Source organism: Poromitra crassiceps, assembly GCF_964638095.1.
Source record: "Poromitra crassiceps genome assembly, chromosome: 1".
In the NCBI taxonomy this organism is placed as follows: domain Eukaryota; kingdom Metazoa; phylum Chordata; class Actinopteri; order Beryciformes; family Melamphaidae; genus Poromitra; species Poromitra crassiceps.
The window spans coordinates 64,189,158-64,216,364 of record NC_139623.1 but is presented as its reverse complement, the minus strand read 5'-3'; the positions used below and the strand labels follow the sequence as shown (position 1 = coordinate 64,216,364).

Below are 27,207 nucleotides of genomic sequence, written 5' to 3'. Positions count from 1 at the left end.
GGGAACACGTAAATTGCCATGCATTTTTAAAAAATTAAAGTAAGAAAAATATGAAATTGTAACACTTTTGCAGTTAAATTTACAGAGACATTAGAAAAGAAACTCCGAACATCAGCAATCTGAAACCTTCAGTTTGACTTGAAACCAACTCACAATGTTGTGACCAAAGCCTCTGATGAGAAAAGGGACTTTTGCCTTTTGCTCGTATTCATTCTCCACCATAACAAACCAAAATGACTTTCTTGTTTATTTGCATACAAAGATACAATCCCATTGAAGACACTGTCATTGTATTCATTTTGTTGTAACTGTTGTTGTTCAGCTAAGGGGCAGACAGAGGCTAAGTACACACAGACAGATACAGAGGTGGATGTATTTGATCCATGTCAGCCGCCTTTTTCTTTTGACAGTTTTTCCCTCTTTGGAGGTTTGAGTCGTGGCATGAATGGAAAAGAGGCATTAGCATTGAGAGGAAGGGGGTGTTGTCTGTTGTGCCAAACTGTGCTTCTGCCAGACTGGCTTCAATTGTATTTGCAAATCATTCTTAGTTCTGTTTTAAACAGAGATTTGCTATGCAGGAAAATCTCTTAGGCAATTACAGGAAGGTGTTTGTACAATTTATAACATGTGATGATATGTGAAGTGAATCTGACGCTGTACGCTGCACCCATGGACATCCTCAGACAGATGCTGACATGCATTTTGACAACTTGATATCTTCTTTGCTCCTGCAGTGACCCAATTCCTATGTGGGGATCAATAATGTTCATCTCCATATGAATGGTAACAAAAGCTAGTAATTATTTGCAATAACAAATTGTCATTGTGTGGTTTGTACAGGTCAGTAATGTGCTGCCAGGGCAGGATACTTTTCATCCACTTGCAATTGTTTGTTTTTTTAAACACTGTCGCCATTCAAAATTTTACCATGGCTTTGTTTTATTTAAAGATGTACATTAATCCCCCCCCCCCATCTCAGATTTGTTTGGCGCAGATGTCCATTTATTTCGATTATTTATTTTCTATTTTATTTTATTTTGTTTGAATTTGTTCCTTGTATTTACTCAGTTTTTAAGGACCTTCAGTGTTGTGCGGCTGGTTGCTGAGCAGTTTGGAAAGTGGAAAGCTCGAGTCAGTTGGTCAGAGACAGGTTCCCAAAAGCATTTACAGACTGAGACTTGTCATGTTTGTTGTGTCAATAGCTGGTGCAGCGCTGGCACCTGCATTTCTGCACCACTTTTTCTCTGCTCCTTGGCCTGTCTTGCAGTTGGCTTGTAATTGCCTTGTAATTGCCCAGTAAACCAGCTTGACTGTATCGTTTTCATATTGTGTCCATACATATGATATGAACAATCAAATGCCACTAGCTGAATTGCTGCCATGGATGGATTACTAACATGAAAAGTTAGAGAAAAAAAGTACACTCTGTGATAAAGCTATGTTAGTGTTGTTGCTAACGTAGCTTTCAGTTTGCTAACAAACTCATCTGCTCAGTCAGTTCTCAAGCAAGTTTGACAGACTTTACAGGGTCATGTCCAGATTGGTGGTGGTGTTGTCATAGGAACTAACCCTTAAAATTCTCAAATCACAATTTGATGCTGTACTGCTAGCCAAATACCATGGTAAACAGTGGAATGACCATGCTATACAATTCTATACAAGTTCTGCATTTTGTCCTTAAGTGCGTCAGTGGGTCACTGCAGTTCCAAAAGTGTCACGAAAACAAAGAAAAACCAGTCGTTCTGATCCTTTCTTGACTGTTTCAAGTTGGGCGTTTGGGCTGTGTTTCTGCCTTACTGTACCTGCATCATGCATAGAGCATGGGCTCTGTGTAAAGATGGTTTTGGGAAATGCAGCCTGGAGCTGTGAAGGTAATATAGAGATACAGTAACGTAGCATGGAGCTGTGAAGGTACTGTAGAGAAGATACAGTAACCCAGCCTGGAGCTGTGAGCATACTGTAGAGATAATGTTACATATTTCCTTAGCCTTAGACGCTTTTGCTTTGCTCACCTTATTATTGTGACTCTTTGCCTAATGCTGTATTGCTCTTTGCCTATACCAATGCCTCCTGACTACCGTATGTTGAATTTGTGTGCTTTCGCTTGGGTTTGTATTTCTTTATTATTCACTATCTATAGATTGTGCTAATATGTTTCAATACTTCAATACCATTTCAGTTTGTTAGTGGAGATCTGTACTGTGTTACATGCTTTCCTGAGCCATTCGATGTTCACTGACAGATTTCCATAATGCTGAGTCCAGCTGAACTATCACAATACCAAACAGCCAGTGCACTCCATCCAGAATGTGTGTGTGTGACTGAACACTGCCAGTGCATTCCATCCAGAATGTGTGTGTGTGACTGAAAGATGACCGATACACATTGAACTCATTAACTGTGACCGAGGGGTTACAACACGTCTGACACCAAAATGATAGAATATGTTTTGTGACAATCTATAGGCTATTTATGGAGCATATCACACAGTGGCTTGTGTTAGTAGATTTGATATTTAACAAATAATTACAAACTTGCAAAGGGGATTATGAGCTCATAAGTGTTTAACTTCAGCTCGCTTCTGTGCCTAAAATGGTTTCCTGTGTCACACACTAACCAACAAGTCATTGTGTCTGCACTCTTTGGCGTTATATAACAAATCTACTTGGTATTGTGATACTTTCTGTGTATTATTGTTGGCAACAAATGTGGTTTGTGACATCCCTAAATCATGCCTAATTATAGGGATGCAAACTAGTAACCTTTATGTGACGGTCAACTTTTTCATCCCAGAATAGGAGGATTTCTGAGTGGTTTTATGTCCTGGTATCTGTCATCTTCTTCACTATCCATGACTTTGCATCCCTGTAATTAAGTTCAGAAGGCACGTCTCAACCACCAGTCTATTTGCTGGTACCTTCTTTTGGGTTTCATACCACCTCCAGTGGCTAGACATGGCTCACAATTGACTCTCTACAGACTGCTAGGAATCTGATGATTGGCTGCTGTAACACATTGCCATGTCATTATCTGATGATTGACTGCTGTACGTCACATTGCCATGTCACTGTCTGATGATTGGCTGCTGTAACACATTGCCATGTCACTGTCTGTTGATTGGCTGCTATATGTCACATTGCCATGTCACTGTCTGATGATTGGCTGCTGTAACACATTGCCATGTCACTGTCTGATGATTGGCTGCTGTATGTCCAGTCTGTTCAGTCCATAGATAGTATAAAAGTCACAGAAATCCTGGTGCAGCTAGCTGACACCTTGAGCCATGTGCCAGTTCAGGTTATTTCAGTTTTTTATATTTTCATTCTATCAGATTTCACATTCTTTTAAAGATTTTTCAGCAGATCCACTGTACAGTATGTGTATAGTTTTGGGTGACACTCCAATGCATATACATACAATACAATATACATTATGAACATATGCTGTCCAAAAAAAAAGAGTAACGTTACTGCTAACGATGTTACTGATCCACCCTTTTAAAACGTCTAAGGATTTCCAGTTGTATTTTGTATAGTCCCAGATCCTCATATTAACCCAGTGCTAATGCTTCTGGTGCAAAGTAGGGGTGGGAATCACCGGATGCCCCACGATACGACATTATCACGATACTTAAGTCACGATACGATAGTATTGCGATATGCTAGTATTGTGATATGAGTATTGTGATATTGCGATATGTTGTGATTTATTACCTTTTTTCAACTGCAAATTATGTCCCCAAAGGGAAAAAAACGTCAATATTTGTTTTATCTAATGAGATAAAGTTTCCAGTCTGTTATCAACAACCAACACTGTCATAAAAAACCTGTCATAAATGTTGCATGCACTTGACATTTTGTATAATAAAATATCATGATACTTGGCATTCGATAGGATACGATTATGTTGCCAATGCCAACAAAATCTTGCGATACTATGCTGTATCGATTCCCCTCCACCCCTAGTGCAAAGGGTATTGTATCGGCTAAATTATTATCGGAAATTGTTTAAAATATTTAAGATTTTATTTCTAAAGCAAAGTTTGGTTTATTTTCTAATTATTTGATATGAAGTTATGCTTTTATGTTGATCTGATTTGACTGAAGAATGATTCATGTATTTATTTGTCAATTTGGCTGCTGTTATTGTCCATTCCTGATTAGCAAAGCTTATTGCATGTAATGCTTACATGTCCTCTGAGAAGCACTGCACTCCTTTTAGATGTTAGTAAACGTAATTCGATGTGTTTCATGAGTTTACCACATTTTGATTAGACGTCACTATTTGCCTAAAAACACATTCTCATCACCAGCATTATCATTATGGTGAACAAAACAAATGCCCTTTATGTAACACATGTGTGTCAGTGACGAGTATGACTTGCACTTTGTGGGCAGCTGTTTTAGATATCAGTAACCTAAATAGTTCTTAATGAGTTGAAGGAAGCCTGCATCCACTTTGTGAGAGTGTGGTTTCACTCAAAATGGTGAATAGTTCATTTTGGAATGAACCTCCTCATATGTTTTGGCCACATTTTAGGAAGAACTTAGGAACATGATTGATCTCATCTCCGTCCCAATTGTTCAAATTGAAGAAATTGTCCACTGGTGGAAAAACCTGCAGTTTGTGAGCTTCACACTGGGTGTGTGTGAACTGTCCATAGTGAACTGTTGAACAACATTGGTTTTAATATATTTTCTTTTTGTATTGCAAAGAAATCCACAATTCCTGTGCTTGGTTAAGTTGGTTCTTGATTGTTTAGTGCTTTATCTTTACAACAGGTCGTGGTTGAGAGAAAAATGACTGCAATCAGAGCATCTGAAGAACTGTTTTTAACAGTGTGTGCGATTTGATTTTAGAAGGTTATGCACATAAAGAAATATACAGAGTATTATTTATTAATATAAACTGCTGGAATACTCAAATCCATTGGTGCAATGTGATTACTTTCAGATACATTTGGATTATCTCAAATTTTTTGCTGTACACATCCTCACAATGTAAACACCCCCTTTCCCTTCATACATGTTACTGAGAGCCAGTAATAGTATGTGTATCAGTAATCTGATTACTTAAATTGTTCAGAAAGTGTAATCTGATTACTGTAATCTGTCTGCCCTGCCTGTGACGCAGTGTAGCTGTTCACTACTGTAGTTTTTTTCTCCATCTCATAGCTGTTATTCTGCTGTCTGACACTGTACGAGCTACATAGCTGCTATTTGCAAATGTGTGTTTTAACTGCGGTTTGACCGATATCGGAGCGATATTGGCCATTTGTTTAATGCCAGATGTCAGCCAGTCAACTGAGTTCCGTCCCTGACCACATCAACAAAACAGTCTGTAAAACAACTTTCACTTGGTCAATAAATGGTCAACTGTAAGAATAAGATAATAAATCAGTACAAAATATCTGCTATTGACAACTTCAATCCAATAATATCAGTATCAGAAGCCCATATCGGTCAGTCCCAGATGGGCGGGGTTTACCACATCAGGATCATCCCAGGCGGTCCTCCAACTGTGTCAGAGTGAAAATTGACTTCCAAACACTTTATTCTGATTGGCTAAACTTTCTAACACTAGCCTATTGGTGTGGCAAGCATCACCCATCTGCAACGAGGCAGGAGAAAGCAAACTCAGTGCCTGCAGATACAGTTTGGCCCGGGTCACCTCCAGTGGTCATCACGTCTGCTCAAGCTGTATTATTGCAGTCGGATTTATAACCTTCCGCTTTTTCTGTCAGTGGGTTTCGATGGTTGAAGTTTTCCTTATAAACTACTTTCTTTTTCTCTCTTTGACAGAATGGATTTTGCTTTGTATGAAGTAAATGTACACTCTGAAATAAAATATATGTACTGATTGTTTCAATTCCTGATTAGTTTATTTCTTCCTGTCAATTGAGTTGTGTCGTGTATATAAACAAGCTCATTAATCCTACAATATTTTGTAAACGAGTATAAACAGCAATTTTATTTTCCCCATCTAGGCCTATATCCATAGAAAAGTTCATGTCCAAAACGGAGAGGATTTAAACGGTCAATGTTGTATTGCAACCAAGAAATAAAGTCCTCATAGGTATGTGCTGCTGTCAGACTTTTTTTTTTCAGTGTCACAAGTCTCATTTTGGAAAGAAACCTGTCCAAAAGGCTCATTCACGTAGTATCTGTATTTCACCACAAGATGGAGCTGTTTGATATTAATTTACTCGGGTGACACGAAACAACCAGTGGTACTCAAAAGGTTCCTTAAGCTTAAGGCAGTGGTTCTCAAATGGGGGTCCACGAAAAGTTTTCAGGAAAATAAAATATTTTTTGTTGTTGCAAAAGCTTCATAGTTCAAAGAAAATATTGTATGCTTTAAATCTAAAATGGTTCATGGATTACATTCTAATCTGACAAACCTATCAATTTAAAAGTCAATCACGTTACCTTGGAAACAATTAAGCTTAGCCCAAAATCACAAATCAGAATGAGGGGGTCCCCGGTATATTTTCTATCTTGTAAGGGGTCCTTGGCTGAAAAACATTTGAGAACCTCTGATCTAAGGGGCACACATTCTTGGAACAAGCTACCAGCACTGTGACAACTATTTAACATTAAACAAATCTCAAACAGGAACCCTTTAATACACAACTGGGGTAAAAAATGACTCCGCAGGGTTTAAATTTTCTATATCTTTGCAACAACAACAAAAATCATTATCCAGGGTTCCAGGTATTCCTCAAGTAACTTGTTTTTGATCATCACAAATACTTTAATTTTCTCTTTTTTACGTTTTGAAACATAATACTTTTTGTAACACTACCCCTTTAATACATAACGGGTCACAAATGACCCCTATTCATTTCCTATATAATTTCATGCTAGGCTGAGTGTTTCTTTGCCATATCTTTGAAATAAATGTATTTTATCATGTCATATCACATGTATTCAATAAATATATTGTTTTTTCATCACAAATCAAAAAAAAATATGATTTAATTTGTTGCTACTATTTTACTAGTGCTTTTTGCATCCCAGTCAAAAGCAACCACCCTATGCAATTTTAACAGACAGAACTATTTATTGAGTTCATGTTTGCATGGGTCCTAATTTAAAGTGTCACATAAGTGGGGTGGTGGGGACTGTCAGTCATTTTGAAGGAGTCAGCCACAGATGCAGCAGACATTTTCCCAAGTGCTGTTGACAACCATAAATCCTGCTCTTCCTAAGGTAAGGTGATGTTTAAAAGGACGAGTGGACATAATGGACCAAATGGTGCGCAACTACACCTGCAAGCGCAGAACCCGGAGATGCCCTATGGCGCTCTGCTACAACGTGCTGGATGTTGCCACCCTCAATGCCTTCACCATATTCACTCCACACCACCCTGACTACATGGGTGGTGTGCCCCACGCACGGTGGCTCTTTATCAAGGAGCTCACGAAAGAGCTTGTCCTGTCACACATGATCAGGCACCTGGAGAGCACACCCACTCCAAAAGCACGTTACACGGGCAATGGAAAGATGTGGGGTGAAAAGAGAAGACAAGCCACAGGGGCAGGGGCGGCTGTAGCTCAGGAGGTATAGCGGGTCGTCCACTAATCGCTTTGGATAAAAGAGGTTGGTGGTTCGATTCCCGGCTCCTCCAGTCTGCATGTCGAAGTCTCCTTGGGTAAGACACTGAATCCCAAATTGCTCCCGTTGGTGTGCCAGCACCCTGTGTGGTAGCCTGCCGCCATCTGTGTGAAAATGGGTGAATGTACCTACTGACTGTAAAGCGCTTTGGATAAAAGCGCTATATAAATGCAGACCATTTACCACAGGAGAGCCCAAAGAGGAAGAGGTGCGAGATCTGGCCCCGTGCCAAGGACAGAAAAGCCACCAGCATCTGTTCCCAGTGCACCAGGCCTGTGTGCAAGGAACACAAACATGAAGTTTTACTTTGTGACCCATACACACTGAAGTGCTTTTGATGTTTTGTCACATTCATCACCATTCAGTATTACACTACAGTTACATTGTAGGTACACTATAGTTCAATTTTAGCGTTATCGGTTATAGAGTATTATGTGTAAACTATGTTATGTGTGACAATGTGACAAATAAGAATATTTGAAATATGAAATAATGTTTGGTCCAAATCATTGCTAAAATATTTATTTTAACAAAATTATTATTACAGTCTGTCATTGGCTTGTTTTTAATCATACTTGCCTACATAAGTCGTTTTTGAACCATGTGTGGAAACTTGATGTAGTACCAAAGTAACAAAGTAAACATGTAAATAATGATTTGTTGTAATGAAAAACATGATATTTAATGAATACTTGGGACATTATTGATGAAATAAATAGTTTTCAACATATAGCAAAGAAACCCTCAGCCATGCATGAAATTACATAGGAAATGAATTGGGGTCATTTTTTACCCCAGTTGTGTAGTAACGGGGGTATGAATATGTTATGCATTAAAGGGTTAAAATCAAATCAGTTATGTATACCCTTAATAACAGTTTCCTCTTCTGGTACCCGTTTCTGGGGGACTTTCGTACCGTTAACCACTCTTAATGTTTTACTATGTAATTTCTTATAGCAGTGGTTCTCAAAGTGGGGTATGGGGACCCCCAGGGGTCCTTGAGGGGGTGCCAGGGGGTCCCCAGCAAAAGGGGAATACTTTATTTTCACTATAATTCCATCCATAAGTAACACAATGACAGAATTTATGATTATTTTTTGTCATGGGGTTCATACACTTTCTGTATACACCTAGAAGCAAACATTTGACCAGATGGGGGACCCTGGGACAGAATCTTATCAAATGGGGGTCCGTTATTTGTCAGTTTAGGGGTCCTTGATGTGAGGAAGTTTGAGAACCACTGCCAAGGGGCTTCCTAGCAGTCCCCAGCAAAAAGGGGAGTGATTTATTTTCACTATAATTCCATCAATATCTAACACAATGACATGACTATTGACTAGGACTGTTTTGGTCATGGGTTTGATACACTTTCTGTAAACATCTAAAAGAAAAAATCTTATCAGATGGGGGTCTGTGGTTTAAGTTGTGACAGTTGGGGGCCCTGATGAGAGGGAGAGAGGGCAGCATGAAATGAGTATAGAGAATGGTAGGAGAACATCTATTTGTAAGCTGAATAAGCAGCATTAATATTCAAGTCTGTCACAAATAAAATCAAGGGGAAATAATCAGTAGAGCTCAGTGATCTTAGTTAAGTGAGATTTCTAAGAGATTTTTTACATGGCTATAATAGTAGGCTATGAGTCACGCATTCAGAAATAATATCCTCTAGTCCGGGGACCCCCAGGGGTCCATGGCACTTTGCCAGGGGGTCCACAAAAAGTTTTCAGCAAAAGCTTCATAGCAAACCTATCAATTTAAATGTCAAGCAGAATGAGGAGTCCCCGGTATATTTTCTATCTTATAAGGGGTCCTTGACTGAAAAACATTTGAGAACCTCTGCTTTAGGGCAACACTACTTCCAGGAACCCCCATCCTGTGTAAGTAGGGTTCCCAGAGTAAAACCTGGCCATTTCCACCACTGCTTATGGATGAGCATCATCTGCTGCATGCCATTGAGAACCGTTGGGATTTAAGGAAGTGCAGGGAGCTGAATTATGTGCAATTTGGCATAGCGCCACCTACTGGCAAGACAAAAAGCGCTTTATCTCTATAGCCATTCATCTGATCCACTTAAAACTTAAAACTCTGGGAGTACGCTTAGGGGGACTCAACGGAGTGCAGGGAGCTGAATTCCGTGCAATTTGGCATAGCGCCACCTACTGGCAACACAAAAAGCGGTTTATCTCGATAGCCACTCATCTGATCGACTACAAACTTGCGGAGTGTGCTGCTGGGAACCTGACATAGAGCAGTGCCAAATTTTGTGTAATTTGGCACAGCGCCACCTACTGGCAACACAAAAAGTGGTTTATCTTAAGAACCGTTCATCCGATTGACTTCAAACTTGGGGAGTGTGCTCCTGGGAACCCGAAGTAATGTGGCGCTGAATTTTTCTTGCAAATCTTGCAATTTCCCGCACCACCTACTGGCAACACAAAAAGCAGTTTATCTTGAGAAACATTTGTTCGATTGACTTCAAACTTGGGGAGTGCGCTGCTCGGACCCCGATTGAGGCGGTGCCGCATTTCATGCAATTTGGACTTATTCCAGGACTGTCTGTATGTCTGTCCTTCGCGTATCTTGAGAACCGTTTGTCGGATCGACTTCAAACTTGCGCTTAGGGGGACCTGACAGAGTGCAGTGTGTGTGCAGGGGGGAAGCGCCCACGGGGTGGTGCATGGGGGAACGGGCACTGCACTAGTAATAATAATAATAATGGGAAGGGAATTAACAAAAAATTACAACTACACTACTACCACCAATAATAAACATGTAAAATGTATTGTTTTTGTTATGATTATTATTATAGCCTAGTTGTTTTTGTTGTTATACATAGCATGTTTTGTTTTGTTTTGTTTTGTAGCGTTTTGTTTTGTTATTTTCCTCAAATCCTCTAGGTTCCTGTCCCCCTCCAAGGTCCGCCTCTCAGCCCCGCCTTCATGATCCAGAAACAGTGCGCAGCTCTCCCAGTGGAGGAAGTAGTCAAGTCTCTGATGTTTACCTGTCCTGTCCGGTCCTGTCCTGCAAACTTCCACCAACTGTAGGCGTTTCTGGAGCCAACTCCGCATGGTGTAGCTCGGCTCTGTCTGTCCTGGGACACTTTGGACGACTTTACTGTTATTTCTCTGGAGGGATTTAAACTTGAACCACGCGTCGTGAAGATGTCTGTTCCTGCGGGCCATACGACGTCCAGGACCAGCTACAGGACCGTGAGCGTGTCCTCTGAGCCCCGGACCCAGGTGCTCTCCCCCGGGCCGGCCTCCCCTCTCTCTCCGCTGTCTGGCTCCTTCTCTCTGAACGGCTCTCCGCAGTATGAGACGGTGCGCTACCTGGTGCCCGTGCAGCCTGGCCTTCAGCAGCAGGGGCAGCAGGGCTTCTTCCTGATGCCCCAGCCTCAGATCATGTCTCAGGTGCAGATGATGCCTCAGATGATGTCCCCTGTCTACCTGCAGAGCGTCCAGAGCTTCCCCCGCATCAGCGTCTCCAGCCAGGAGTCTGAGTCCGACCACCTGTACCGCCAGCACGGCATGTCCGAGGTGAGAGCACCCCGCCTGGGGTCAGACTGCTGCCTGCTCGCCTGGGGTTAGCGAGCAGAAGAAGCTGTAACTTTAAAGTTGTCTGGTAATACTGTAAGTAGGCTAGTAGCCTACAGTAGTAAGACTGAGGAGTTGCAGTGTTTTTCTAGGCTTCTTCTTCTTGCCAAAAACTAACATTGTTTGTTGTTGATTATTTGATTGATTGATTTGATGATCACTGTCATAGACACATGATGCACACTGCTCACTAAGTCCCCATGACACTACCAAGTAGGCTAGTAGTAGGCTATGTTGTTTTTGCTCATTGTGATGATTATTGTTATTGTTAACAGTAATGGCATAGTTATAGATTTTGTTTTGCCTTTCTTTCTTTCTTTCTGTCTGTCTGTCTTTCCTTTTAATTATTTATCAATTTTTTTAGGCTATTGTTAATTATTAACAGTAAGAGAGCTAGTAATAGCCTAGTAGTTGTAGATAATATACATAAATATGCTTTTGGATAATTTTGTAGATCAGTGGGGTGTACCACGAAGCAGGATTAGTGGCTTAGCGAGGTAACTTCAGGTTTAACCCTAGGTTTGCCGTACCACGACGCTAGTTAACTTCTTACCGAGATAGATCACCATAGCAACTTATGCTCTACAGCTAACCTGCTTTGTAGCAGGTTAAGTTCAGAGGATAAGATCAAAACCCATGAAAGACCCACCTGCTTACCAATCGGCTCTCTGGAAACAGCGAGTCACCATTCATATGGTCCCCATATGAAAAATACATTGCATTCAAAAGAAAAGAAAAAGAAAAAAGAAAAAAAATGGCTCCTCTTGAATTAATAGAGGACTGATTAGCCTTGCACTTGTTGCAGGCTACATTTAAATCAAGCCCTACTAAAGCTGCGTTCACACGACCTATTAAAGTTTTTCGATGGCATCGAGTTTACATACAAAGTCAATGCAAACGAGCGATTGAGCGTATATTCGCCCAGGAGAAAAATCGCTGGGCGTCCGAGCAGCGACAGAGACAGAGCGATAGGGAGAAAATTCGCTCGTCGCCCGAGATGAAATATCCCAACTCGAGCGAAATTACGCTGGCATCAGTCGCTCGCTGTTCAACGCTGATTGGCTGCCGTGTTGAGAGTGAGTCAAGGATCACACTGGCTTGGAACAAACCGCTGGTTTATTGTGTGGCAACAAACCGCATTGACAGCTGATTGACAGGCTGACAGCTGACATGAAGTGAAGTCTGTACTACCGGTATAGAGCTCGTGTTAGAAGCACACTGATAGGCTTAGCTTGTAAACAACTACGGTGGCTCGTAGTGGACAAATATCATGACATTGCGTAACGTTATAGCCCCCAGATGTCCGTCAATTAGAGCGATTCCAAAGGGTTGAATCAAGCGACAGAGAGAAAAATAAATATCTCGGTGTGAACACAGCTTTACCACTTTGGAATATGTTTTTATATATTAATTTCTGTGCTCTCAAGTAGCCTATATACGTTGTTTGACCCCGCCGATCGATTGCAGCTGAATGGTGAGTGGAGAAATATCACTAAACCGGCATAAAAAGGTTACATAAACGTCTCCAAAGCGCACGGAGCCGTGTGCGCAACGGAGCTGAGGCTGACGTTGGGTTGGACATGGTCATACATGTCAGAATAGCCTACTACTATCTAAGCAATTTAATATGGGATCGCCTGCACACAGATGATTCATATCTAGGCTACTCCTGCATTTTGCAGCTGCAACTGTGTTGCTTTTGGCCTGTATGATGTGATTGAACTTCATATTATTTCCAGCATAGTCCTTGTATGAAATAGGGAGACATGCGACTCTGCTGCCAATAGCCTATATGTGACCACAAAATAGGCTATTTTTTATAAATGAAATCTATGCCCGCACGTACCGTGTCGATTCAGTTCAGCAGCCTTTTTTAATTTTTTACATTTCAATATTGGCCAAAATAAAACATAGAAATCCAAACACAACCCTATGTGAAACATATATGTACCCCAGCCCAGGTGGTATATATATCCCTTGCAGATATAACGTGATTTAGATGAGAGACAGCCGTAACACGGTTCTACTGTGATGTCCTCTCTGCTCCAATAAGACTTGGCTTACTTCACATTTACTTTTACAATAAAAACACATTTATGCAATGACTTTACATAATGTAGGCTATATTTATGTGCATCATCTGCAGCACTGGAGAAGAAAAGGTAGCGAGAGAAAACGATATCATTCTAATCAGGACAAACTTTCACCAATCTAATCTTATCATGACATAGGCCACATAGGGATAGGCTATATTTTTCTAGCCAATGCGTTTAGAACATTCTTTTCACTTTGATCTTGCTATAGTGTAGCGTATTTACATGCTTGCAGTATTTAAACTGCAGTTAGATTGGTTTGAGAAGCATAATAATATGGAATAATATATATGGAGACAGACAGACGGGGATGAAAGGGAGGGGGGGAGCTCAGAGCGCTTGGCTTTTCTGACCGGACTGGATCGCTCCGTGGATTTGGAGCTTAAAAGGCAAGCTTGTGATTCGTTTACTGCACTTCTCCAATGAGCAGATTGTGCATAATTTTACGCTTAAAAGGCGTGGTTATAATGCTTAAGGCCTTGGCCACACTGATCCGTCAGAAAATGGACAGAACGGATAGACGGATAGATTTATGTCCGTTGCATAAGTAACCTACTTGTACAGCAGGTGGCGGTAAGCACCTTGAAGGTGTCAGCGAGCCGCCTATAAACCGAGAGAAGAAGAAAGCTGGCGTCAGCTAGCTGTTACTTATGTGGCAATAAAATGCCACCGAATGACCAGATTAGATGGTGAAATCAGACGGTGACACTGACTATCACGTTGTACAACAGCGGGATGGTGTACACAGCATTAATTATAGCCTCCTTCACCGCCTCGGCCGCCATCTTCTTTGAAAAGTTGAAACAAATCTCGGAACGCCTCCTCTCGAGACCTCGACTCTGATTGGCTAAACGGACAGTGACTATCCGATCATCCGACCATCCGATACGTCCATCCAGAAAAAGTTCATCCCTCTTCAACTTTCTGTCCATCAAAACGTATGCAAATTTTCTGGATACGTACGCTTCTGAATGCTCCACGGACAGTCGGACAGCTGTCATTGAAAATGAATGGAAGTGAACAGAGAAATGAACGCACACGGACAGACACCACGGATCAGTGTGGCCAAGGCCTAAGGCTGCGTGTAGCGCCGATACCAAAATATCGAGTGCGCTGGTCCACACCCACTAATTGCGCTGCGCCTGGCACTAAGCTCAGTTTTTAGGCCTTTGCAACGATAGAGACCCATTTGTTCGGCCCCCGGCAACAATCTGGGTTTCTCATGTGGCCCCCCATGAAAAATAATTGCCCACCCCTGGTCTATATCCATGTGGAAACAGATCACAGCTTTTATCCAAACATAATTTAATTACATGCTAAAATGAGGAAAATAACCACCGCACATTGAAATAGCTTACTGAGATTTATTTAGTGAACAATGCGTTTCTCGGGTAGCGTCATCAGGTTCCCTCATAATGCCATGAGCGCCCACAGGTGTGTAAAATACGTGAGGGTCACATGACCAAGTCTTTTTTAAATATACACATTACAAAAAACATTTAAAAAAGGAAAGAATATGAAAGCAGAATTACATGTTTTTAACAATATATGAAAAAACATGGCAAAGTTCATTTTACACAATTTGCTTTTTTTCTAGATAGATAGATATTTAAGATTTTCAAAAAGCACAGAAAGCATTAGGCAAAATCCATAATTGGAAAAACATAGCAAAGTTAATATTCAGTTACAGAATGAGAACATTTGATAAGGCTAAGCTGCACCATACGGAAGTATAACTGCAGGAGGATAAAATACCCTATAGCTCTCCCTCTACCAATAAAGGGGGAGGGGACTGAGTGGCTCGTCTCTCGCTATAGGCTCCAGATTACCTGTGGAGAAAGATACAAATTAATAAACATATCACAAAAAACAACTCAAATCATGTTTCATTAAGGCCAAAAGGTGCAATGGTGTTCAGTTCAAATATACAGAAAGCCTCTCGTCTCAAATATTAATTTGATTCATCAACTTTTGGTTAATCTCTCTCCACAGGTAATCTAGAGCAGTGGTTCTCAAATGGAGTCCGGGGACCCCCAGGGGTCCATGGCACTTTGGCAGGGGGTCCACGAATAGTTTTCAGGAAAATAAAAATAAAAACTTTTTTGTGTGTGCAAAAGCTTCATAGTTCAATGAAAATATTGTATGCTTTAAATCTAAAATGGTTCATTGATTACATTCTAATTCTAATCTAACAAACCTATCAATTTAAAAGTCAAGCATGTTGCCGTGGAAACAATTAAGCTTAGCCCAAAATCACAAATCAGAATGAGGGGGTCCCCGGTATATTTTCTATCTTGTAAGGAGTCCTTGGCTGAAAAACATTTGAGAACCTCTGATCTAGAGCCTAGGGAGAGACGAGCCACTCAGTTCCCTGACACTCACCCCTCCCCCTTTTAGTGGTAGAGGGAGAGCTATAGGGTATTTTATCCTCCTGAAAATGAACTTAAATATCTTGAAAAAACAAAAAAGAATTGCTAATTGTGTAAAATTAACTTTGCCATGTTTTTTTGATATATTGTTAAAAACATGTAATTCTGCTGTCGTATTTTTCCTTTTTGAAGTATTTTTTGTAATTTCTATATTTAAAAAAGATGACTGATAATTGGTCATGTGACCCTGATGTATTTAACACACCTGTGGGCGCTCATGGCATATGAGTGTACCTGATGACGCTACCCGCGAAATGCGTTGTTCACTAAATAAATCTCAGTAAGTCATTTCAGTGTGCGGTGCTTATTTTCCTCATTATGTTCCTGCAACCGACCAGCACCTGATCATACTGGCTGTGCGTGGGAAATCCTCTTCACTATAATTATGTTAGTTTGTGCTTGATGACGAGCTGCTTCTTCACCTCGCGGCAGGAAGAGCATAAGACTCTGCCTTTTGTCCAGTACATGAACCTGCTTCTAACTGCTGATAGGCAGACTGGTGGACTCGGCCTGAGAAAAGCTGTTTGGTTCTGTGGTGGTTTACTGAAGTTGTTTGCATTACAGTGTGTTCTCACTTCTAACAAACTGCACCGACGCTGCAGTACTGGTTGTTGGAGAGAGCCATATTTTCAGGCGTCTCGCTGATGTTATTTGGTGGCACCAGACAGAGTTCACTGCCATCGCTCTCACCTGGACAAGGTGAACTATGCAACCAAGTGACAAAACCATCTGTGTCATTGTTGGTGAGGTGGAACATGTTTTGAAACTCAGGCTTCATGAGCTAAGGTGTGCTTTTCCAATTCACTACAATACAAGCTGTAGATGTTTGTCTCCAGTTAACATTCTGGTGTATCTGACTGCTCCTTATTTGGAGGTTCCACGTCTAATGAACACCTGCTGCTTGCCAGACAGCTATTCCCTGCTCTGATCATCTCTTCTTGAAAGTCTTGGCATGAGCCCTGGGCTGAGAACTTACTCACCTCACCCACCTCTATTCATTTCAACATGTCTTTCTTACTTGACCACTCGTGTGTCACAGAGTATTGTAAGGAGTCTGGCTCTGAGCCGCTCCTTGCTATTGGCTGCATGCAGTGCTGCTGGTTTACACCTTGAAGCTGGTTTGATGGTGTGCGAGCTTCAGCTTCTGTAAATGCCCAGAGAGCAGGACAGAGAGACGCTGCCTGGCTGCCACACCCAGGCTGGTTAGAGAGCAGGACAGAGAGACGCTGCCTGGCCTGACACACCCAGGCTGGTTTAGCTGAGCTGGCACACCCTTACATGTGAAGACAAACACATTCTTTCACCTGAATCACTTCTCTGTGATTAGACGCCTGGAAGACAGCAGATTATATATATATATATATATATATATATATATATCAGCCCAGCCAGGTGTCCTGTCAGAGTGGGCAAGAGCAGCTTAGTGCCTGAAATGTAAAATTTCAATGTGTCTGAAAATCTGTCCAAAATACCTCAGGTACTACTTTACATACATTTCAGATAAATACTAGCACAGGTACTAGATGTCCAGTGACAAACGTAAAGTACAGGAGTTTGAGGAGCGCCCTGATCACATTCACACAGACATACATACCTGGAAGCTGACCAGTACAACCACAGTCTGATCTGCTGGCCACTGACCAGCTCCACTGGAGCGCTTGGGGTTAAGGGCCTTGCTCAAGGGCACCTCAGTGGTGGTAATGAGGGAGGGGCAAGAGCTACTTTTTCACTTTCCTTACCCAGATTTATCCTGCCAGTCTCAGAGATTGAACCGATGACCTTCCGGTCACAAGCTCACACATTTTTAGGCCACCACTGCACACAATGCCATCGAATAGAGAGCCAAAATCATGCCCACTTCCGGTTTAGGCATATGCACCAGAGCCATTCCTCCACCATTATTTTTTCCACCTACATTTCGTACAATGCTTATAAAAATAGTATTACAGATTGGGGGTGGGGTGTCTGAGTAGCATGGACACTTGATTTCTGAGCTCCCTCAAGCCAACGCAATAAACTCAGCCAAAACTCCAGAATCAACCGAAAAAGATGCAGAATTCCTGAAAATGGTCGGGGGCAGAACAAAGAAACAAAGAGGGAAGAAAGATATAAATTATATCATGATACAGGGAGGCAGCTCATTTCTCTCCATTAGAAAGATGTTACATACTACTTTGTGCAGCTTTGCTTTAGCTTTAGTTGAGTTTTGGCAGACAGAAGCCGAAAGACGGGGCTGCACAAGATGCCAAAAAAAAGATATTGCGATTGTACTGACAGATATTGCTATATGCAATACGATTTTAGTGGGAATGGCAATTTTTCGATTTCTTTTTCACACAAAAATAAAATAAAAATGTGATGTGATTTTTACTGGGGTCTGTAACAAACAAGCATGTTCCCCTACGTCTGGAGAATATCATGGCTTCTCTGTAGCTCCACAATGCTTCATTTAATGCTATGTTGTTGTGACACATTTTTCCTTCATCAAATAATTGCAGACTCCTGTGATTTGGATATTGCACTTGGCCATATTGTGATTCGATTAATTGTGCAACCCTACAATGTCATATATTATGTTGGTGTTCATTGTTAAAACTCTGTCTGTCTGTCTGTCTGTTTGTCTGTCTGTCTGATGTGTCCATTGTTTCAGAGCTATAATGGAAAGTCGTCTTCAGTGTTCAGCCAGTCGTCCAGCCCTATCAAGAGCCCCGAGCCAAGTGTTGAGGAGGAGGTAAGGACACACGCACGCACACACACACACACACACACACACGCATGCACACGCACGCACGCACACACACGCACGCACGTGTGCGCACGCACACGCACGCACACACGTGCACGCACGCACACACACACACACACACACACACACACACACAAGTAAAGACCCTATCATCCTCTTCGAGATAGCGACAGATGACGGATGAGATAAAATCCACTTTTATGTCTTTGATATCAAAAAGTCCTTGATACAATACCATTCAGGAACTGGCCCCCGGGCTGGACTTTGGACATGTCTGGCCTACGACGTGCCCAGCATGTGTTTAGTCTCATGTTAGATACATCTCCAGAAAATAGTTTTGGGTGTTGTTGGAATAGTGTGATCCTTCCACATGCTACGTCCTGCCAGTGAATATTACATTTATTTGAATTTATTTTAATGTAATGTAATACATGCATTTATTTCTATTTGCAATATATACAGTATATCTATAATTATTTATTTATTACATAACTAGCATTTTATTTAATTTTTGTTTTTATTTTGTATTTTGTTTCTTTTAATTTTATTTTGCTAAAATCTCAAATCTTGCTCAAATGTTTTTCTTTAGTTTTAGTCTTTTGTCTGGATGGAAAGTATATGAAACAATGGATGTTGTTATAATATGCAGGGCTGATGAAGGTGAGGGGAACAGTCACAGGAAACCTTTGCTCCAGTCTACAGAGAGACACAACTAATGTGAAGCTGCTGCAGACAGCTGTTGACTGACAGATACAGTACTTTACAACTGGACACATACTCAGCCTGGTTGGCACGCACGCACGCACGCACGCACGCACGCACGCACGCACGCACGCACGCACGCACACACACACACACACACACACACACACACACTCACACTCACTTGACTGATAGGCTGACTGACTAGTCAAGTCAAGTCAGCTTTTTACAGTCATTTGCAGTAAAACACAAAACCAGTTTGGACCCGTACGGCTTAAAACACACGTGGGTAAAGTGGAGGGGCTGGTCAGACCACACCCATCTCCAACCTGGCCTTCACTTTGATCTCAACTGCACACCTGTAAACTACAGTGTTGCATGAGACTTGCACACCTGTAAACTACAGTGTTGCATGAGACTTGCACACCTGTAAACTACAGTGTTGCATGAGACTTGATGATTTTTTAATTGCTTTGAGAGAGAGAGAGAGAGAGAGAGAGAGAGAGAGAGAGAGAGAGAGAGAGAGAGAGAGAGAGAGAGAGAGAGAGAGAGAGAGAGAGAGAGAGAGAGAGAGAGAGAGAGAGAGAGAGAGAGAGAGAGAGAGCGCTTTGGTTGCTGCTGGGTCCTCATTTGAGGAGTTGGGAGTCGGGGCGTCAGTTAGGGCCCGGCAGTTTGACGCGTCAGTTAGGGCCCGGCAGTTTGACGCGTCAGTTAGGGCCCGGCAGTTTGACGCGCCTCATAACACTTGGTAGTGCATGTTTGGCCGTTTAAAACAACAGGTGGACTTCAAAATGCCTGCCTCACATGCTGATGCTTCCAGTGTATTTGGGGCTGTATATGCTAGAAAAAGAATCAACATAAAAGCAAAATCATTTTTTCTTTTGATATTCTTTGAGCAGCTCGGGCTTCATTGTCTTGTTGCTCGGGGACTTTTCAGCAGCAGCACAGGATCAAACATGTGACCTTACGGGACAGTCTCTCTCCCTGCAGAGGGCCAGGCTCACTGCTGACCGGTGCAAGTCAGATTACACAGACGAGGGATTACAGTATGAGGCTTCTCAGAGCTGAATTTAAGATGAGGGATTACAGTATGAGGCTTCTCAGAGCTGAAGTTAAGATGAGGGATTACAGTATGAGGCTTCTCAGAGCTGAAGTTAAGATGAGGGATTACAGTATGAGGCTTCTCAGAGCTGAAGTTAAGATGAGGGATTACAGTATGAGGCTTCTCAGAGCTGAATTTAAGATGAGGGATTACAGTATGAGGCTTCTCAGAGCTGAATTTAAAATGAGGGATTACAGTATGAGGCTTCTCAGAGCTGAAGTTAAGATGAGGGATTACAGTATGAGGCTTCTCAGATCTGAAGTTAAGATGAGGGATTACAGTTAGTGCTGCAACTATCGATTCTTTTAGTAATCGAGTATTCTACCGAATAATCCATCGATTAATCGAGTAATCGGATAAGAACCCTTTTTTGTGTTTTCAAAGGCTTATCGTAAATATACACCAAAAAATAAGATAAATCTCTTCAAATAAACAACTACATTAGTTTCTTTCTTAGAAAAAACAACATTTTTATTTTTAAATTGCATAGAACTGGCAGTGGCACCATTCATCTTTTTCACCCGTCCTTACAAAGCTGTCCATAGTACGCTGTGATCCGCTGAAAAAGAGGTGAAATAATAATTAATATTGATATTTATTAGGTAAGTTCATAACAAAACTGGAGAATGCACATTTACACACCCTAGACCTGTTTGCCTATTATTGACACAAATATCAGAATAGCAAGATAACAGGTCAGGTGGTGTAATAATTGGAGCCTAAAATGCACCAATTAAATAGTTGTTTGCAATCATCATGAGAAGAGTCGACCGGTCTAGGGTGTGTAAATGTACATTCTCCACACACACACTCTTTCTCTCTCACACACACTCACTCTCTCTCACACACCAACAGGCTGGTGTGATCACACACACACACACACACACACACACACACACACACACACACACACACACACACACACAACGCTGTTAAATTAGCCGCTAACGTTAATGTTAGGTTGAGCTTTGTATTTCTCACAGAAAACGGCAAGCCACATCACAAAAATGCAGCGTGAATGCAGTTACTAATAGTCATATTGGCAACGTGGCAAGCCAGCAGCACAACTACTACTAGTCTTAATATCAAGTAGCAATCATTAGCATACATTTACATTAGCGTTGTGTATAGTTAACGTTATGTTACCTTGCTCCGCTCGACGTAGATGCGCTGGTGGATGCGTAGACTGGATGTTTACGGTTCAGGTGCTGAAGCATTGACGAGGTACTGTTGTGATATGCAAGTATCGTTACAGTACTTGCACACCACTGAGTTTGTGTCCTTTTTCAGCGTGAAATGATCCCACACTTTAGACAGTTTCGGTCGCTTTTTCGGCCCTGGTTCTTCCCTTCCCGGCTCCTCCTGTCTGCTTTCTCCGCCGCCTCGTTCCATTTTGCGGGGTCCGCTCGCTATAGCTGCTCTCTGGTCTGTCTGCGATCATGTGTCCTCACGTGTTTACACCGGAAGAGCGCTGTGCCACACCAGTAAGCGTCCGTGAGAAACACAGTCTCTAAATGCCGTGTCGAGGCGAATCATTTTGGCCTCGATCATTTTAATTATTCGAGTTATTCGAGGTACTCGAGGAATCGTGACAGCTCTAATTACAGTATGAGGCTTCTCAGAGCTGAAGTTAAAATGAGGGTTTACATTTCACATATTAATCCCTCATCTTAAATTCAGCTCTGAGAAGCCTCATACTATGAGGCTTCTCAGAGCTGAAGTGAAGTGGCCCCTTGCTTTAAATGTGCTCTCTCTGCTCAGATGGCCTCTGAAGAGTGTGTGAGCCAGAGCAATCTAGAGAGAGAGTGGCGTCAGCGGAGGACCAAAACGCTGAATGTCACGTGACCCATGTAGCCACTGGAGAGTTCCAGTGGCTTGGCGGGAAATATGAAGCCTCTGTCAAACACAATGGTCAAAGACAACAGAGGGAGCCATAACTACGGTCTTTGGTAATTATCCAGTCAATAAATGCATTTATTTACACTGTTAACAGTGTTTATTTATATATAGCCCACTGACATGTGTATGTAGTTACATCAAGGTGTTTTTCTTTTCTTTTTCTAAATAATTGTATGCCAGTCAAGACATCCTAATGTTTCTAGAGGAGGGGAAAGTATTATGTTTCAAAGTTCAGATGACCTTTCTACAATTGTATTTATTTATTGTGCTTTCAGTCATCTTTTTGGTTTTCAGATAGATAGTTGACACAATGGATAATGCAGTATAACAACCTTTTAGGCCTAATGAAAATAGAACACTTTATTAAAGGCCCTCACTTTATTTACTGAAACTAGTTCATTCAATCAAACTCTAATAAAATCAGAAACATGGATAGCAAATCAAGCAGGTTGTCTGTGTGGCCTTTCCTCGGTGCTGTCCATATAGTCCCCACCACGGTTTGCTGCATGGGAATGCTCAAAGCGGTCAGAATCCGGGGTAGGAATGTACAATTTCCCCAAAGATGAGGAGAGGAGAAAAAAATGGTTGGCTCAAGTGAGGAGGAGCAATCTATCAATTGAACATCCCAACAACAGGAAACTATACGAGGTAATCATGTTCAAACACTGCATTTGCACTTGTTCACAAAGATCATACCATTGTAATTAAAGCTTATGTTTGGTTTATTAAAACTACAGAACAAGGAAAGGCTCACAAAACCCAAGGAGTTAAAACTCAGGGTGCAGGGCGATGCTTCTGTCTCATTACAAGGAGTCTTCAGGTGCCATTGAATCCCCCTGTGGTTCTTGTGCTGAAAGAGAGAGAGAGAGAGGGAGGGAGGGACACAGACACATCTATCTAGGCTTGGACAGGACATTTAATTGGGAGATGAGGTGTGGTCTTTGTTGCCAAACTTAGGGAACTTCATTAGTTGTGATCATCAACAGCTTTTGCTGCTGATGTTGAACAAAGTATGACAAGACACATCAGTTATGATGATGCATGTGATATGAATTTGTATAAAGTTGTCTCATGTTCATGGTTGTCTTTTATATATGTAATGAGTGTGTACATGTCCAGTAAGTATAAAGTGTTCCCTAATACTGTGCATTCAACCACTATGGCAGTGGTTCCCAAACTGGGCTACGTGTACCTCTGGGGTACTACAGAGGGTACTTGACAGAAAGGGGAAACTGAAAAAATGTAATAATAAATCATGAAAATAAATGAAAGGTTAAAATAAATCTGTTCATGAGGCACTAATTGTATCTCTATCACTCTATTTCTCATTTTGTAATGTATTCTTCAAAAGGTGGGTTATCATTCATTCATCGCATCATATGCTATAGTTTACTCTTGCAGCTTTCTAAGCAAAATGCACAGTGGAGAAAAATATCACTCCGTCAGTCAGAGTGGAACAGCTGATGGCAGTGAACAGAGCAGCCCCTGACCTCACAAAAACGGAGAAATGTATTATTTTCCATCTTGCAGGCTACATCGTCCACAAGCTCATCAAGTTTTCCAGCATCTGTGAAGAATGCAACATTGCAACAAAGCACAATGATGACAGCCCTGCTGGAGAAAACAGCATCTTAGTTAACTTGAAAGACTTCAAGGCAGGTGCTCTTTGTCGCCCTTCCCAAGAAGCCTATGATTTTATTCATCAAATTGAGGAACTATTTAGGACCAAGACTGGTTCCTCCCTTATGGAGCTCCCCAACGCAGTGGCTGTCTTGGAGAAAGAAGCTCAGGCACTCTCCTGTAGGCTTCCGTCATGCTGTGGAATACAAGAAAAAAATCATTAAGCGATTCATACCTTGAATTGAATACCTTGGTTGAGAATTGAGGCAAAAAAAATATGAAATGACATCACTGCATTTTTCTTTCTTAACTCATTCACCGCCAATGACGTCTTTGACGTGTTATCAGAAATAGCCCTCCCCGCCAATGACGTGTTTGACGTGTTTTTGTTTTTATTGGTGCAGCGCCTGCAGCAAACACTTGCCCAGCCTGTGACACAGACACAGGTCCCTGCCTTCAAAGGGTAGCCGACAGCACGCGATCAAACACATACCGCAGCTGTTGTTTTGAAATTGAGCAGGAGGAAAAGCAGAGAACGGGTAACGCTTCCTTGTGCAGACAGGAGAAACGCCATTGAAACGCCCTCGGCGCGCTGCACGAGCTGGAGTCGCCTTCCTCTGTGCCAGCCAGGAGAAAACGGGAGAAAGTAATCAAGAGATGTGTTTGATCATCGGAGGAATGAGGAAATGATCGATCAGTTTGCGAGGGCGGTGAGGACGTGTTGAATAGCCGAGGGGAAAACGGGAACGATCAAATAGCAGAGGATATGACAGGGAGACATGGACGAGGACGGGTGTACCAGAACAAATCAAAATAAACACAGGAACAGCTAGGCAGCAGCGGGCAGAAGGCAGTCACAGCAGCCCGCTGTCCTTCTCAAGAGCTCTTCAGTTGGTTCATGAAATCGCTGGGCTGCGTGCCCTCCAGTGTTGCTCCTGGCCAATCCCAGCGCCACAGGGCGTGGTTATTGCTTATCCTATGTGGGGTTAGAAATCTAAAAGGGGGATCGTGTGTGTGTGTGTGTGTGTGTGTGTGTGTGTGTGTGTGTGTGTGTGTGTGTGTGTGTGTGTGTGTGTGTGTGTGTGTGTGTGTGTGTGTGTGTGTGTGTGTGTGTGTGTGTCTGTCTGTCTGTCTGTCGGTGTGTCTGTCTGTCTGTCTGTCTGTCTGTCTGTCTGTCTGCACACTCACACCGAGTAAACTGTATTGTTGAATGTAAAAAAAAAGCACTTCATGTGTATATATATATATATATATATTTTTTTTTTGTCATTTGTGTCCTAACGAATAATATTTACATGTCTGATGTCAATACAGTTCAAAATAAAAGAATTGAGAGTGAGTTATGCCTGAGATTGTGCCCTTTTACAAAAATTGCCTTTTCTCCTGTTTATTTTCTCTGGGAGACCTTCTGGGGGAAAACAGGGTGTATATAAATGGCTATAAGTAGAGTACAGAACATGCTAAAAGCTCACTTTTTTTTTCCTGGTGAACCCAGAGACGTACATCTTCATTTTGAGGTATTGCAAATCACTCTGGTGCTAATAGATAATTTACTGTGGGTCTTGAAAGATGACCAACAATTATGAAAATCTTTGGCCTGTGCTAAATATTGGCAGTCCTAAACTGGCCCTGAATGAGTTAAAATACAGCTGTTTTATTATTAAGAATGAGAAAGTTTTGTTTTGCAACGCCCAAATAAAATTATTTGATGATATTTCTAGGAATAGTGTGCGATTCAGTGTGCAGATGCTGAAATACTGGTTGTAGTCAACTGGCTATGCACTCCGGTTAGATAGACTGCAACCATGGTCTTGTTCACTGGTTTATTAATTGGTAAGTCTGGCATGTGATTGAGCATGTGGTTGCTGTAGGAAAATACAATGGAAATTTAATTAAGTAGTTATTAAAATAATGTAACTGAGTATAGTACAATAATCTCCAATCTACATATCTCAAGCCTCAAGAATAACAGAAAGATATATATGACAGTACACAGCTGCAAGCCCTCTTCCCATCAAAGAAATTATATGTAATTACAATTTATGCCTACATGGCAGCAGCATTGACCACATTCCTTTCGGTAATTACTATTAATTGCTATAAGCCATGTTCATCAAGAAAAGGAAAGAAAATGATTGTGGGTATTATCCTACTTTAGTTAAATGATAGCTATGCCTTGTAATGAAGATACTGATATAAATATTAACTATAACAGGCATCAGCGTCAACTGTATAGTCTACATCCAATACTAGCATGCATGGAATTTCAATGACCATCATCATAACATAGTCAGAACAATTCGACAGCTACAGGGAACTATAGTCACACACAGCAAAACTACTATACAACTGTAACTTATACTAAGTTATACTGTACAGGTTTGTACTCACAGTCTTAGCGACGCACACACTGTCACACAATGAAAGAATTGATAACCAACTCGCGGACCACGAGGTAGTTAAGGGAGTGCGCTCGATCAGGGAGTAAATCAGTCCAGCAGTGGATTTCTCACAAATAGGCTAGGTGCAAAAATGCAAAAAACTGATTAAATTCAGGTTTGTGTGTTTGCTTGTGTTAAATAATAATGGGTAAATGGTTGAAGCTTAAGCAATTGCCGTTTTGTGATTCTCGCTTGCCAGACTCTCCCAGCAAAGGGGCTGGGACTGGCTGGGACGCTTTTTATTGTGGATTAGAGGGGGAAAAGGCTGTTTATAGCCATCCACCGAACATACCATGCAGGCTGCTTCATTGCATAATCCACACCAATCGTTTTCAGCGTGTAGCAACGAGCTATGTGAATGTTAACTGAGAAATTATTTCCATTTCAAGAAGTCGGCAACCCTACCATAATCTGCTCTCTAGCGTTACCTTCTATCTTCCCTAAATCTACTAATGTATTGAGGGATAATCCACTAGCATGCTTTAATGCACACGTTAATTTGATTCAGATGTACTGATAATATACAATTTGATTCTTTAAACGTCTTACCTTTCAAAGTACATCATCACAAGCCATCTGTTCTGCTGCAACTATGAATGTAAACAGCGACGCTGATAGACCTACTTCCTGGTAATTGGAACTCTGCGAGGCTCCCATGGAGGCTCCGCCCCGCCGCCATCGCTGTAAAAAACTGGTCCATTGGAGTGAACGGAGATGTCGGAACTCTTCCATTATACGGCTCTGGTGTGAGCTATCCTGACTTCATTATAGGACAGTGCAACAACAATACAGAGGGGCATCGTCATAGATACAGGATACATCGTCATAGATATCGTCATAGATACAGGATACATCGTCATAGATACAGGATACATCGTCATAGATACAGGTAGATAACCTGCCTGCTGTGTGTTACAGAGGTAGATAACCTGCCTGCTGCTGTGTGTTACAGAGGTAGATAACCTG

The 27,207-nt window shown here is 41.6% G+C and overlaps 1 protein-coding gene across 2 annotated transcripts in view; it reads left to right on the top strand.

The window, feature by feature from the left end:
- The window catches only part of pof1b (POF1B actin binding protein), a 224,034-nt gene that overhangs the window by 61,923 nt on the left and 134,904 nt on the right, over window positions 1–27,207 (top strand). For both annotated transcript variants that reach the window (XM_083643071.1, XM_083643070.1), the window contains exons 2-3: window positions 10,514–11,152; window positions 18,382–18,462. In XM_083643071.1, the coding sequence (XP_083499197.1) occupies window positions 10,778–11,152; window positions 18,382–18,462 (456 nt within the window). In that variant the 5' untranslated portion in view covers window positions 10,514–10,777. The remainder of the gene's footprint in view (window positions 1–10,513; window positions 11,153–18,381; window positions 18,463–27,207) is intronic.